Below are 15498 nucleotides of genomic sequence, written 5' to 3'. Positions count from 1 at the left end.
TAATTTAGGATGTATTCGTTTTATTTGTCTAGTTCAACACGTGTGATTCAAATGAATTGAAGATAATGACCCTTCTGCAGAATTGATGGCAAGATTTTGTAGTAAATAATTATTTTGAATCAGGTATGTTGGACCACGGACCTGTCAAACACTAACCGTCCATGAGAACCACTGCTGGGGAAACACTAGACACTGTGATAAAAATGCCTAAACTAACTGCAGACAAGTCTTAATTATTGAGGTTTATATTATTGCAGGGCCTTTACATTAATATAACATCAAATACTACAAAGAAAAATATGTCGATGAACTAGACATATCAGATATTTCCAGAATAAAGGACCTCCACAAGACCTCTAAAATGTCAAAATATGCAAATTTCTGTCAAGTGATTAAAGGAGTGACTAATCAGGCATACATGTAAAAATGGTGTGCTGTCATCATGTGTTGAAACGATCAAATAAATGCCGCAAAATCTAAAAATGTAATTCAATCTGGAGAGACTCAAACAGGCAAAAGAGGCTATTAGAGATATTTATTGACATAAATTAGAAAAGTCCTTTGGTGCTCGGACCCTGGCAGGAGACATGAAAGCTGCAAATGTCTATGAGCTTGGATGTTCAATTTAGGACTAGGATTAGTGAAGTCTTCCACCCGGGGTGGTGGAGGCCGTAGGGGTGAAGTAGTCAGGTGAAGCTTGAGAGCGTGATGGAGGAGATAAGGTGGAGGAGGGTCGAAGCTCAGCTGAAGACCAGGAGAATCCGTGGGGGGGGGGGGGGGCTTTTTAAGCAGAGTCTTGTGGGATGATAGGATGAGGACTTGACGCAAATTGGCTGGGGCGCAGACGCTTGACGAGGTGATCAGTGGATACAGGTATGCCGGGGTGAGTGAGTCTTCTAGCTTGAACTTTGGTTTAAACTTCATAAGTTACCCTCAGTTTGATTTGCCTCAGAAAACGACATTTGAGGCACCATGTTTAGATAAGGAGTTTATACCGCATGTATCAAAACCTCTTTCACACCTCTCAGTTTTTATATTTTCTGAGAGATGCCGCACATTCAGATTTCCTTAACCATGGTATTCCTCACCTGAGCTCACCTATATCTACTTCTCTGCAAACTGAGTCCTATTTACATAGAGAAAGGATTTTCACCATCTCACTTAAAGGGGATATCATCCATTTCAGTTCTTACTTTTCACATTATAATCATTCAGTTGTAGTCTATATAAAGTGGAATTGCAATGCTTTGATCTGAGTTCCTCGTTTATTTACCCCAAGCAACTTGTTTTTTTGCGATCTCTTTAAATCTAAAGGAGCATATGGTATTTCATATTAATGCATACATGCATACAGTTTAGATTTTAATAAAGGAGCAAGTTTTATTGTTCATTTTAATTTTTTCGCCTCTCACACACACATCCAATCCGGAGCCTTCTGTGCACACCAACAACAATAATTTCTTCATATTTTTAGCATGCTGTGTATATGCACGTGCATACAACGTTTTTTTTTTTTTTTTGAAGGCCTGGAAAACTGTTTAAAACTTCAGGTCATTCCAGTGTCTTACACTTTGCTTGCAACTGGAGCAGGAGTTTAAGACCCTTGAAAAAGAACTGTTTTGCACAACTTCTTGCATGTGCTGGCACTCTGCAACTTAAGGGTAATTAGTTTTACAATGTAATTCAGCCTTAGTTTGTCAAACACAGAGACAACATATTAATAAGCATTAAATTGCGGCCCGTTGGTTGGTTGTCTGCAATGTTCTCTCCGCGTAAAAAAAACTCATCTTCAGAACCAATCTCGGAAGAGCTGAGCTGAACACGCCTTCCCCGCCCCGTCGATGTTGCAGATCATGCAAAACAAACCAACCCCCAGACAGAGATTCTCAACAAAATCAGAAACGTCCCCGGTTTTCATTAGAGAAATCTGGTCACCTTAACTTAAAAATCACCATATTTTTCAGACTATAAGGCGCACTTAAAATCCTTACATTTTCTGTTGTCCAGGCGGGTTGCAAGTTTGCTGATGCACGTGAGCTTTATGTGGCTCTGAAACATCCATGTCGTACTGTTAGCTTAGCATGTAACACTTTTATGCCTACGATCTAATTTAGGTGTAATTTTGACAACTTTCAGCGTAACGGGTTGTTATGCTGAAATGCACTAGATAAAACCTTGCTGGTTGGAGTAGCTAATTTACCCCATTCATCCTCCCAGGTATGTTCCATGTTAATCAGCCGGTTGTGGGTGCAGTTGTGTAATTTAATAAATTGGTTTAGCAGATTAAATGTCAGTTTTAAGTCTTGGATTGTGTGAAATAAATGTCTAAATGCGTATGGTCTGGACATATAGCCCAGTGCTACTTATGTTTTGTTTTCTCCTTTATAACTGATGCAATTTATATTCTGGAGCGATTTATAGTCTGAAAAATAGAGTACTATAAAGTACTAAAATAGTGCAGAGTTAAAAAGCAAAATCCAGTAACCAACCTTAGAGGTCCTGTTCTGATCCTCACCATTGGCACCATTGTCTATCTCTTCAAAAAACAGTTAAAGTTGTAGCATTTTCATTTATAATGTCATTCATTATGCCAACCACACACAACAATGGGGTGTGCACAGAATTATGTTGGTGCTCCTTACTTTAACTTCCAAAAGTTGTCTGTTGCAAACTGGTAAATCAATGGGATTTGCTGTTTTTCATGATGATAACTGCTAGTAGCAAAACTAGTTGACAAGTTTTCTCTATTTTATGTGTTCCAACACTAAAGGAAAACATTCACAAATAGAGGTTGTGTCCTGTGTTTAACTAATTTTATAAGACATAAATCATCAAAAGTGCTTATAAATAGTTTATACATTTAACTTTTTACAAGGTTTTGGAAGTGCAGCAGGCATGTTGGATATTAACCTCGAATATGGTACGAGGCATAGGAAATTGAAAATTCTACTTCAGAGGGTGGTTTTGATATACTTATTACCGACTAGGAGCCCAGAACATCTGATTTTTAAATACAAATCAAATGCAGCATTTAAACAAATATTAACAAAGAGGAGTCCTCACAATCATTCTACCGCCATGCAAAGATGCTTTACTGACGGTACACTTATTTCTGTTTACAGGTTGACCATCAGGTTTAAACAAATTTTTTTTTTAGAAATTTTTGATCAAAACCTTTCTGAGGATATTCACTTTAACACCAGCTTTACGTCTCCCAGAGTCTGGAACAAGATACCTGGAATGCACTTACAGGTATAACTCTCATATAGACTAAAGAGCTTAGTTTAGAAATGGTTCATACTTTTTTCCTCTATGGCTGACTGTGATAAAATGGATCGGCATGTTCTTCTATGTTAGAAGGAGAGAATCAATAGTGTGAAGATTAACAGAAAACGTGTGAAGTTTCATAGTTAAGGACCGATTTCACACTAATGTAACTAATTAATAACATTTCTGTAAACATTAGCCGTGTTTTGCTAGAAATGACTTCCTGGACCACTGAAAGCTGTGAAAGTGAAGTTTGAAAGCCTCTGGGTATGGAGGGAAAAGTCTAATACTACACTGACATATCGAAAATTGCCTCTTAATGTCCAATAGGTCATGAAAAATACAGCAACAGATTCTGGACCTCTCAGGCAAAAGTAATATTCCCATTGGTTCCAGTTACCTCACAGAAGAAGCAAAAAGAATATATTTTTGAAAGAAATATGGATGTTGTGTGGAGATAAATATTAAAAACCGAAGGCAGTCCCAGAGGAAAACTTAGACGGGGGGAAAAAAAAAACATGAGTAAAAGCCTCAAGTCTGGTCCAAAGGTTCTTCCTCCAAGTCTGCATTTTTTTTTCCAGTTCAACTGTCTTTCTGTCACATTGATAACCTGTCACAAGATGAATATAGAATCACCATCTTTAATACATGAGCTGAGAGAGCATGGTGCAGACTACAGTATGTATGTACATTTGGAACCAGGGATGTTGAAACGCCTCATGGCATCTGCATATCTTTCTGCAATGAGAGCATAATTGATTTCCAAAGTCGAGTGGATTATTATTTGCGTTGCAAATGCCAACACTAACTATCTCAGCTATTTCCGCTAACAACGACAACATCTAAAGCCAGATCTGATGTTTAACCTTTAGCACATCACAGGATGACACATGGAGTGGAGCATGTTTGTGTTTAGGCTCCGGGGAAAAGCCTCAAATCAGGTTATTTGACGGAAAAGAAATGATGCGTGCAGTACAGTCAGACGTCCAGTGTGCATTTCCCATTTAGCCTCACTGGTATGGAGGAAGAAAACCGGTTTTCAAATTGTCAAACAGGCCACAACTAGAATCCCTTGCATAAAAAAAAACTAAATTAAGTCTCAACCCTTTGACACTCAACACTGGCACAAATCAGCACTTTAGGTGGCAGAGTCTGCTGCTGACAGGACATTTGGGTCAGAAACAGAGTGACTTTGCCACCTCTCACAGAGCTTGTTTGTGAGATATGTAGCACTTATACCAAATAATATCCGCTGGGTCAGGTTTTTGCATTGACTTTCAGAATAAAAGGGTCAAATGCAGGATTACTGAAGTGCCATTTAGGCTCGCTGAGTAGGTGAAAATCCTGGACGAACACGAAGGTTAGTGTGTGTTGCAGCATTCTCAAGCTACGGAAGTGACGGTTAGCTACCTGAAATCCTGCTTACAGATTTGCTTTGTTAGCAGAGTATTTAAATATGCTGGCTGTTTTCTTATATTTCCACCCCTCATCAAAATCTAGTGTGTTCAGCTCCACTGTGTGAATAAGTGTCTTTGTAAACAGCAGCTATAACTCAATCAGAACCCTTTCAAAGGGAGCTTTGTACAGTAACATAGATTTAAGCCACAAACAAACTTCAAGTGGTTGAAAAGAGGGCGGAGTTCAGGTTGAATTTATCGTAGATGTCTAAATGACAGTATGACCAGTGAAATGAAAAACACAGAATCTTCCTTTAATGCTTGCACGCTGGATGACTACAGTTCTTTGTGATCTTCTCAGTGCGTGCGCTAGCAATCCTCTAAAAAGCCACCATGACATCTTACATGCCTTTCATCGGAGGTTGCACCTTTAGAAGTAAGGGCACTCTCCTATAGAACAGGTGTCATTAAATCAGAAAAATATTCAACCGTGGTACTCTAGCAGTCAAGTTATTTAAACTCTGCTTCCCCACTTGAAAGTCATAGACATCCACACAGATTTATTTCAGCTGGATTCCACTCAATGCCCAAACAATCTTCTATTTATTTTCAGGCATATTGAAGGCCTGTTACAGTCATTCTTTTACGTGTACACCCTTAAAACGAACACAGAAAGGAAAGATAATCAAATCTGGAATAGAGTAATGAATACTTGTGTCCATGTTTATTATATTTAACAAGGGACAGTGCATATTAAAGGTATACGATGCAACCGGGGTTGATTTTCCAGCGAGGCTCCCCCCAGAGGGCGAAAGTAAAAGTGCACTGTCGTAAAGATGCTCAGCTGTTCTGGTTTCTCCGTCAAGCCAGGGCGGTTGTTTTGAGCTTAGCAGACAGGCGAACGCAACGAAAAGTAAAAAAAAACGGCAGTACAAACAATGACTAACACAGTGAAAGTATGAACATCAGGGTTTCCCGCAGCGCTATCTTGGCGAGGCGGCCGCCTCGCCAACATTCAAAAAAAAAATATAAATAAATAAATAATAATAATAATAAAAAATAAATACCTCGCGGTTCTTTGTTGTTGCTTTCGCGCGTGCATATAGTGAATGGCAGGGCAAAAACACATGGAGTTCTCGCCGTAAAGCGAGACTTCTGAGCCTGTGTGTGCGGGCCGAGGGCTCTTGCAATTGCAAGTGCGGTATTCCCCCACAGACCACCAGGGCGGCCGAGAAAACCTTTGTTCGACCTGAAATGACTCATTTAATCATCCAAAACGGTATGGAACACATTAATTAACTGAAAAATGTTGCATAGTATGCCTTTAAGCTACGTCAGTATGTTGTCATGTAAATATGCCAGATTTAGCCACAAAGGCTAATTTTCACCTGGTGTCCCATGCGGTCCCATGATTGATGGTAAAGAAAAAGGACAAGTAGGTACATGGACAAACAAATATATCAGGTTGTAACATTTACCAAAAATGACAACGTTACTAGTAAAGCAGTCTCCACATCCTGCTAAGCAACGAGCCCTGTGGCTGCATTAGCTGTAGCACGAGTTCAGAAGCAACAAAAGTCCAGAACAGTATTGTTCGCTTCATCACCAGCTGCCCCTCTGGTGCTTACTCTGGTAAACGTCTTTCAGTTTTGCACAGACCCACACACTTCTGCTTTACGCATCATCTTTTTCAGTCCTTCTGCCACCAGGTTATCACAGAATGGTTCCCACCCTCTTGCCTCCAAGCTTGACCTGACAATTGCTTTAGACTTCACTAACGATTATCTGTCACAATTAACCCACATTTAACTGGAATCATTCTTCAGGCACTTTTCTTTGTTTACCTTTACACAATGTCCTCACCCATCCACGGGTTTTAGTATTTCAGCCTCTAAAGACATACATCAGAGCGCATAGAGAGCGTCTCCTACCCTAGCACCTACCCTGTACTCTCCAACCCCCTCTAATCACTTTGTGCACTTCCCTCAAAGCAGTGTCACACCCTGACAGGGGCTGACTAGCGGTTTTCCCTCTAAGAAGCTTACTGTTAGCTTTGATATCAGCTGCATTGTTACATTCTCATTTGTAAGTCGTTTTGGATGAAAGCGTCTGCCAAATGCATAAACATAAACAAGCAAACATCAGGTGTGAACATTAAAAGGTATTTAAAGTCCATCCGACTGGCTACGTTTATTATTGATCTGCAGAGTGTGAATGCCTGACGCTTACACTTGCACACAATATAATCCCCTTGCCAAATATTGTGTCCACTCAGTTCTCTTTGTTTCCTGTAGTGCACACATGTGATTTGATACTGTGCATCGTCAAGCCGTAGGTTCCATGATTACTTTGTGCTAAAAAGAAACGTTCTGTCCAATACGACTTACAAATTACCTTTTTTTTAATAAAATTATCCTGTTACACAGGTTGGTGAGTTATTAAAATATCCTAGTGCTATAGAATGTTAATTCAGGTCATTAATAAAAAAAAAGATTAATAACAGAATAGAATTTAAATAAATTGAGCCATTTTTTTTTTTTACCGGTTTATGTTATGGTCCTGCCTTAAAAAGGCTGTTATAATAAATAGTTTCATTTATTATTCAAATAGAGTTTTTGTAATGCAACAAAAGTAGAACCATTATAAATCATTCTATATCTTCTTCAACCTTTTGTGTAACCTGTACAACCCAATTGAACAGAAAATCAAATGAAACTAAAAAAAGTCCAACGACGTGGTTGCATTCATGTATAAGTCATTAAGCTGGAACTGTGCACAAGCACCATATGGATATATTTCACCAGTCAGTCGTTTCAGATGCGCACCTGGCATCAGTTACAGTCAAACCAACTAATTTGACGTAACATTTAGACATCATTGTAGGATTTTGCTGACTTTTACTCATTTGAATCATTTACTTAAGAGATTACACTTGAACTCTTTTTTTCTGATAGGAGAACGTTGCAAAAAAAGAATCATCTCATCATACATATAGCATGGTGCCATGAACACTGTCATCGGTAATTGGAGAACACATGTTTGACAGCAGTAAGGTTATCGGGTAATAGAAATTTGTAGCAGAACTGCTACAAAGATCAGACAGAAACTAATCAGAGCTTCTGCCAAGAGGCCAACAGCAGGAAAGTCTCTCAGGTACTGCATGTGCCAACACTCTCCTTTACTTTCCATATGTATGAACCAGAAGGTGGATTAACATGACAGAAATCTTTCTTCATAATAAACTGCACTTTAACTATTGGGCTACGGTTAAACAGTGATGTTTGGCACAAAAATGCTACTGCTGCCCATCGCCAAAGTGAAACATGCGGTGGCAGCATCATGGCCTGCCGTTACTTTCCTTTAGATCGAGCTGATGTCTTTGTTAAGGTTGAAAAAATTCTGAATAGTGGGAAATAACAGTTAAATTTCATCAAAACCTTTAAGTTGTCAGCTAGAAAGAAGAAGATGAAGAGATTTAATTTTTCATGATCACACTGAGTACAAGCCTTTCTTTTTTCTCTGTTAGTTTTCTTTTATTTAGAGAGGTAATCTTATTGAGACAGGTGGTCTCATTTACAACAGAGCCTGCATTCATTCATTCATCCAAATCCACAAAACATGAGTTCACAAGGGGGGGGAAAGTTTTGGAACGGCCCAACCAGAGTGCAGGATTAAATCTCACCCGAACAAATCTGTGAGAGACGAGCTGCTGGAACAGATTCAATAGGTGCTTAAACAGAAAAAAAAGATATGCAATAGCCTTATTTTATTTTCCAAAAAGCATCTTCAATTCAACTGTACAGGATAAATGTTACATTTCCAGAATTAAAGCAGTAATGTCTCAACGGGATCTTGAAAAACTAATCCATGCGTTTATCTTTAGTCAAATCGATCACTGCAACAGTGTTTTCACAGGTCTGCCTAAAAAGTGGATCAGACAGCTGCAGCTGATCCAGAACGCTGCTGCCCGCGTCCTCACTACAGCTACGTTCACACTGCAGGGAAATACGACCCAAATCAGTTCTTTTTATCCATATGCGACCCATATCTGTCTTTTTCACAGCAGTATGAATGGCTCATTTCTGATCTTTTCAACCCCACCAAAATAAATAAATAAATTATGCCACTTTCATATGTGGTACTAATTTGGATACATAGCGGATATTTTTCAAAGTGTCCGCTGTCTGAATGGTCATGCTGCATTATATCTGTCTTTCACATCACTCTCCGGTCTCTCACTGCATGTCCACACACAGCGCTAGCAGTTAGCGCTCCATAGAAGAGCGCCGTTAATAGCTGTGCTGCTTTCTTCTTACCTTACTTCATCTTTCTATGATGTGGTCTCAATATTGTCAGCTCCTATTGCTCAACAGCTATCTAATAATAACAAGGGGAGATGTTGGCCCGTATCCGTGATTTTTTAGTTGCTTTTTTTAACAAAACTTTATTCAAGACCTTTAGAAACAATGACATTCACCATTGCTCCCTTTGCGGTCTTGAACTGTTCAGACCGAGGTCTGATGCGGGTCACATTTAATAGTAGTAAGGACGGCCACCTCAAAAAAAAAAAAATTATTTCAGCAAAAAAAATGGAATTGGGTTAGGGTTAAGTCCTGCAGTGTGAACGTAGCCTAAGACTAAGACAGTAGAGCACATCACCCCAGTTCTAAAGTCCTTCCACTGGCTCCCTGTATCTCAGAGAATAGACTTTAAAATCCTTCTGTTAGTCTATAAATCCCTGAATGGCTTAGCACCTAAATACATCACAGACTTGTTATCAGGGCATCAACCCTCCAGACCACTCAGGTCTTCTGGCTCCAGCCTGCTCTGCAGAACCAGAACCAGACATGGAGAAGCAGCATTTAGTTCCTATGCTCCACTGATCTGGAACTCTTGCAAAACTGTAAAAGTGCTAAAAGCCTGAGTTCCTTTAAATCAAGGTTAAAAACCTATTTGTTTAGAGTTGCCTTTAAATGTTAATGATCAAAGTTTGTAGTCCACCTTGTCGTATTCTGTATCTGAACTGCTGCTACTATTCCACTACTATGTGCATTCCTCTGCAATGTTTTCGCTTTGTCTCTGTAATGCTTTTCTTTCCTTAGCTTGTTTTAATGTACGTCTTGTTACTGAAAAATGTTTTATACATAAACTTGCCTTGCCAAAAGATAAAACAAGTTTTGAAATGATTTATGGTGGTCCCATTTTTACCTCTTAGAATCCTACAATGAATTTTTTTCTATGTTAGAACCTTAGACTGTGAAAGCAGGTGGCCAATATTCCATCAACGTTCTGAAATCAACTAAAAACTGAGTAGTACTCACTTAAAATGTAAAGCAGTTCTACTATTATTTTATAATTCTTTCCCCATACCTGAGTAAATCTTAGGGATTTGGAAGAAACATGAGATAAAACAAAAACATGAAGATTTTCGTTCGGCTAGACACTTTTTATTATTTTCCTTAATGTGTTGGCAGCAGCCCAGACAGACCAGTAATTAAATATTAGCCTGAATTTGAATTTTAGTTAAAACACTCATTAAAGAAATTAATTGGCTGTAGAGGTACGTTATGAATAAATTTATACTCCACTTTGGCACTTTAAATCTTAAGCCAAAAACCCTGTTTTGTTTTTTTACTTAGTTCTCAAAAACAAGTTGAACATACAGTAAAGATAACTTTTAGCACTATCCAATCAGTTCATTGTGAATATAATTAACTAATCAAATTACTAAATATGACCCTATTCCAAAACCTATTTTATGTTCTCATTTAAAACTCAGACAATCCCCACTAAATACTTATCACATCAAAAATGTATTTCTCTAACTCAACTCAAGTGAACGTCATACTTTAACTAGATTCATTACGTTTCAGATAATGTATTTCTGATTGCAGAGGGCTTACAACTAATTAAAAGCAAATATTTAGTGTCTTAGAAAATTTGAAAGACCAAAAGACTAATTTAAAAAAACAACTTGCTCCTACACAATCATGCAGGAGACTGCAGAGCGAACAGTGGTCAAGCAGACATTCCTTGACAGACCATAAAATACCAGTGTCAGAACAAGATGGCTATTCACCGAGCACTGTCTCTAAACATGTTTGGAAGGTCGTTGCATGGAAGGAGAAGGTGTGGTAGAAAAAGGTGCTAAGCAAGAGGGATAACAACAGATTGAAGGGGATTGTGAAGCAAAGCCCAAGAGTTTGGGGGAGATTCACATGGAGTGGACTGAAGCTGTGAGTCAACGCTGAGTGAGCCAACAGAAACACACGTATTCGGGTCAAGGATTGCAACTGCTGCTCTGCTTTTTTTTATTTTATTTTTTTTTAAACCAAGGTTTAGTTCTAAGCTATAATCCTCAAAATTCTGTCAATATATAAAAAAAATTATCACTCTGCGTGTAATGGACCTTTGTAATATTTAAGATGTCTGATTTGAACCACTGAAAGACATTTACTACGATGCACGACTTGAAATGGGAGAGGTACCAGGCTGGCTATGTGAGGCATAAGAAGTGTAAAGGAGAGATCATAAAAACCAGCAGCAACCATGTAAACAGAGGGTCCTTTTTACACCAAACAAAGTCCAATAAGTGTATACATCAGCTCATTAGGCACCTACTTACCATGAAAAGGCCACTGTGACCACAAAACAATCCGCCACCCACACTGGGCCTACAGTAATTGTCTTACTTCTCTGGCTAAAACCACCTACCTCCTTTGTTTTTTTTCCTTTTTCTTTTGCCACGCCAACAAATACATAAACTCAGGTACACGCGCACTCGTGCACACACGCATGCACACTCAGGCAGATCCAAATAGCATTCTGGTTAATCAAAAATAAAGCTGCCCTTCCACACATTTACATGTCTCATAATAGGTGAGACCAGGCACAGGGCCCGTAGTTACACGCACCATTAAAACACAGCAGCGGACTAATCTGGCATTTCCACAAGCAACAGCCGAGGCAGCGGCGGCATCAGCAGCAGCAGGAGGAGGCGACGACATGGGAGCGGATGCTGTTCCGGTTTGTGGCAGGGAAGAAAACGAAACAACGCAAAGAGCAGATATACATCTGGAAAACTAGGAGTAGTTTGGGAGAAGGCTAAAGAAGGGCCAAGGGATCATGTAAGAGAGAGGAAAAGTCGGTGATCTCTCAGCAAAAGGGGACACGTCAACAGCAAGGGAGAGGCTGATAATACTTGGTGAGGAATAAGTGTGACTTTAGAAGAGGATAATTTGGACTCCAGCAGTTTGTGGAGAAAGAACAAGGAGCTCATGCTTGAGAAGCACATTGAAGAGAGCCCGTTTTTGTTATTATACCATTTTGAGAGCTTTTGTGGCAAAAAGTAATGCTTACAGACAGAACAGGGTAAAAAAAAAAAAAAAAAAAAAAAAGCTGCCCCCCTCTGAGGACAAAAAGAATGACCAGATGATCAATGGTAGCAAAGAAAGAAAAGAAAAGGAATAGATGAGAGTAAGCTGAACTGCATGCAGGAAAGTAAAAGAAAAAGTTGCAGCGGGGGATGTTTGTTGGAGACGGCACAGCAATAACCTTGCTTGGCAGGGAGCACCAGCAGCAGAAAACAACAGCGGCAAGAGACGCAGAAGCAGCAGGAGCTACAGAACGTGATGCTCTGAGAATAACAGGAGATTAGAGTTGGATGGGGCGCGCAGCACAAGAGGCAGAAGGTGGTGTTTGGAAAAGGAGCTTGCGGGGAGATGACGCTTTCTGGAAACAGCAGGTGGAGAAAGAGGTGATGTTGGAGAGGAGAAGCAGTGGGGGAGGTGGTAGCATGAGGGCCACCAAGCACCTGTGAGCTATAATTATGATTCACTTTGCTGCTCCAGCAGACTGTGCCATGGCAGAGCTGTGACAGTGCACTCAGGAGAGAGAAAACATGTGGATGCTCGAAGCTCAACAGCAAACATTATTATCATAAACTCCGTTGGCATTACGCATGCGGAGGGACGGTGGGCCACATGACACGAGTGTGCCCTGTGAAACAACACAAACACAGAGCTATAGTGGCAACAGTGCAGGACGCATGCATACATGCACACTGCGTTGAACATAGAATACTGAATATTCAGTGATAGACAACCAACGGAAACCAAGAATCCCATTAAACAGCCCCACTTTGCTGGAAACTTAACGACAAAAGTCCAACAGTAACACATAAATGTATATACATAGATTTATGAGACTCAACATAATCTAAACAAGTCTAAGGATTTCTTAAACTGGGCTTATTTTTAAGCCTCCTGCTTTAACATCAATTAGTCCATTAATTAACTCCAGGTTAGACCCGGCGTCAGCTCAACATCAGCAGATGTCCACCTACCTTCCACTGCGCACACCAGAGTAATCACACAGAGAAGCAGCGCAACCCAAGTGGCCGGCACGGCCATGATCCCTCCACGCCTGTCCGCTCCCATCATCCAGCCCACAGAGAATAAAATAGAGAAATCCCAGGGAGACGCGCTGTATTCCTCCGGTGAGCAGTCACATCTCAGTCCTCAGTTCGGTGCGCACAGGAACAAGCAGCCGAGTCAGCGGAGACTGAGGGGAGATAAACTGCTGTTGGATCCGTCTTCTCTCTCCGCTCAGCGTGTTTTCTCCGACACCTTCCTGCCCAATCAGGAGAAAGGATGCCGGCTTGAAAACCAATAACCCAGTCTTTCCAACCTGACCCGAGCTGCGCGTCCAATGGTCAGGGTTCCCCCCCACCGCCGCGGGACCTCTGCAGAAGTGGTTAAACAGCGACACTTAGTGGCGAACAGCAACATAGCAGCATGGCGATTGCTGTTAAACTGTTATCTGAAGTACACGTACATGTAGAATTGCTCAACATAATTACAAATCTCAATGTGTTTTTGTTTTGTTTTCTATTTTATTTATTTATTTAATTTTTAGGGGGGGGCATACGTGAAAGAGTACAGAAAATAATACGTAACAGCGAAGTTGCAGAAAAAAACACAATAAAATCACAAATTAAAAAAAAACCACAAAGGTGTGGCATGCATTCCGCTCCCACCGATTAATACTTTGTATAATGGACCTTTCCCTGCAGTTACCTCTGTGAGTCTTGGGATACAGAGTTGCTTCGCCCATCGGGTGGTTCAGATTGTAACAGATCGGACAGGCAGGTGACCCGAATTTTGAGCCAGGAACACAATGTCGTGTTGGAAAAGGTTTATTTGAGAGAACCGGGAGAATGAGCTCTGCCACAGGAGCAAGCGGGAACCTGCTGGGCGCCTGCTACTCACAGCAGAGGAGACAGGCAGACTGGCTGAGGCAAGATCAATGGCAGGGAAACAAAGAGGGCAGGCAAATCCAGGGGCAAGACAACGCTTCTAGTCATGGTTGTGGTCAAGAAATCAGAAACTTAGGCACATGTCTGATAAGGGCAAGGCTGGACAATCCAGGGACCTGATCGTGGTCAAGACAAGGTAAAAAAGGTATGAGGAAATGCTGGACATCTTTTAGCAAAATCATTCAATAATCTGTTGGAGATCTTATGAAGACCAGAAAAACCATTGTGTGGAATAAACTTGATTGCAGAGCAGCAGAGAGGCAGGTTTGCAGGTATGGTGTGTGAAGATTAATTAACACCAAGCATTGGAGGAATGTGTGGATGAGGACAGAAGGCAGGCAAAATCATGACAGAAACCTTTGCCCATTCTTCGAGTAAATAGCTCTGCCTTAGTGTGGTTGCTTGGAGAGCATCTGTCAACAGCAATTTTCAAGTCTCGCCACAAATTCTCAATTGGATTTAGGTCTGAACTTTAACAGGGCTTTTCTAAACCCTAAGTACACTTTGATCAAAACCATCCCTTTATGGTTCTGACTGTAACTTAAGAGTACATTTTAGTGTTCTGCTGGAATGTAAATCAAATTTTATGTTGCAAATTTCAAGACAAACGCTTGTACAAATCTTCAGGACATCCAAGCATTTTTAAAGAGTTTTCAGTTGCATTCCAAAAAAAAAAAAATAATAAGTGAGAGATTTACATTGTCCCAGTGCTACTGATGAAAAGGCTCTGTCACCTTTGGTTTTCAGACTTGGGTCACAGCCAGGCGGGCATTGGTCACGTGACCTCAGTGACCTCCTACAGACATGCAGATTTAAAGGTTCTGAAATGTATATCCGTTTTATTTCTGCCATTTGCAGAAATACACAAACCTCGCCTGCAAGCTGAATTCTGATGGTATTTTTTTGCGTTCGAACATACGAGAATTCATCTTTTACCATCTAGCTTATACCGTTTGTGATCAAACCAAAAATGGTTCAGGCCAATCACGTTCCAGTATTATAGTTTAAGGTGGGGCATACCCCTGTGACAAAAGCAATAGCTGTCAAGCGCACAGCAAAACCGACTTCTTGACAAGCAGCATTCACTCCTGAAAGAGCATAGAGCCACAATGGACAGTCGTCTGCATTGTTTATGGCTTTGCAGCAATCCCGCATACTCAGCATGCATGAAGCGACACTGGTCCAGTCCTCTGTAACGAGGAGTGGACCAGTAACCCTAACAACTCCTCGTTACAGAGAAGTGGACCAGTTTCGGTTCAATCTGCTAGTTTAATGGCTTTAACGACTGCCCATTACTAAGGGGTGGACCTGTTTCTGATGAATTTGCATGTTATCTAAGCCATTACAAGGCCTTTGTTTGGGCAATGGTATATAGCTTGGTAATCATCATTACTCCAGACTTTTTGAATTGAGAAAGCTTCCTGGAGAGGAAGCGAAACGTCTTCAACTACGGAAAACAAGTCCAGTTGCTTTGTTTTCTACTTTTTTTGGAATGACCATGACCTGAATGACTGAGAA

The 15498-nt window shown here is 40.4% G+C and overlaps 1 protein-coding gene across 1 annotated transcript in view; it reads right to left on the bottom strand.

The window, feature by feature from the left end:
- Positions 1 to 13391, bottom strand: part of LOC105936962 (ephrin type-B receptor 1) — a 131775-nt gene extending 118384 nt beyond the window's left edge. The window contains exon 1 of the mRNA XM_012878041.3: positions 13009 to 13391. Within this exon, the coding sequence (XP_012733495.2) occupies positions 13009 to 13105 (97 nt within the window). The 5' untranslated portion in view covers positions 13106 to 13391. The remainder of the gene's footprint in view (positions 1 to 13008) is intronic.
- Between the last annotated feature and the right edge of the window lie 2107 nt (positions 13392 to 15498).

Source organism: Fundulus heteroclitus, chromosome 9 (assembly GCF_011125445.2).
Source record: "Fundulus heteroclitus isolate FHET01 chromosome 9, MU-UCD_Fhet_4.1, whole genome shotgun sequence".
In the NCBI taxonomy this organism is placed as follows: domain Eukaryota; kingdom Metazoa; phylum Chordata; class Actinopteri; order Cyprinodontiformes; family Fundulidae; genus Fundulus; species Fundulus heteroclitus.
This window is presented reverse-complemented; position numbering and strand designations above follow the sequence as displayed.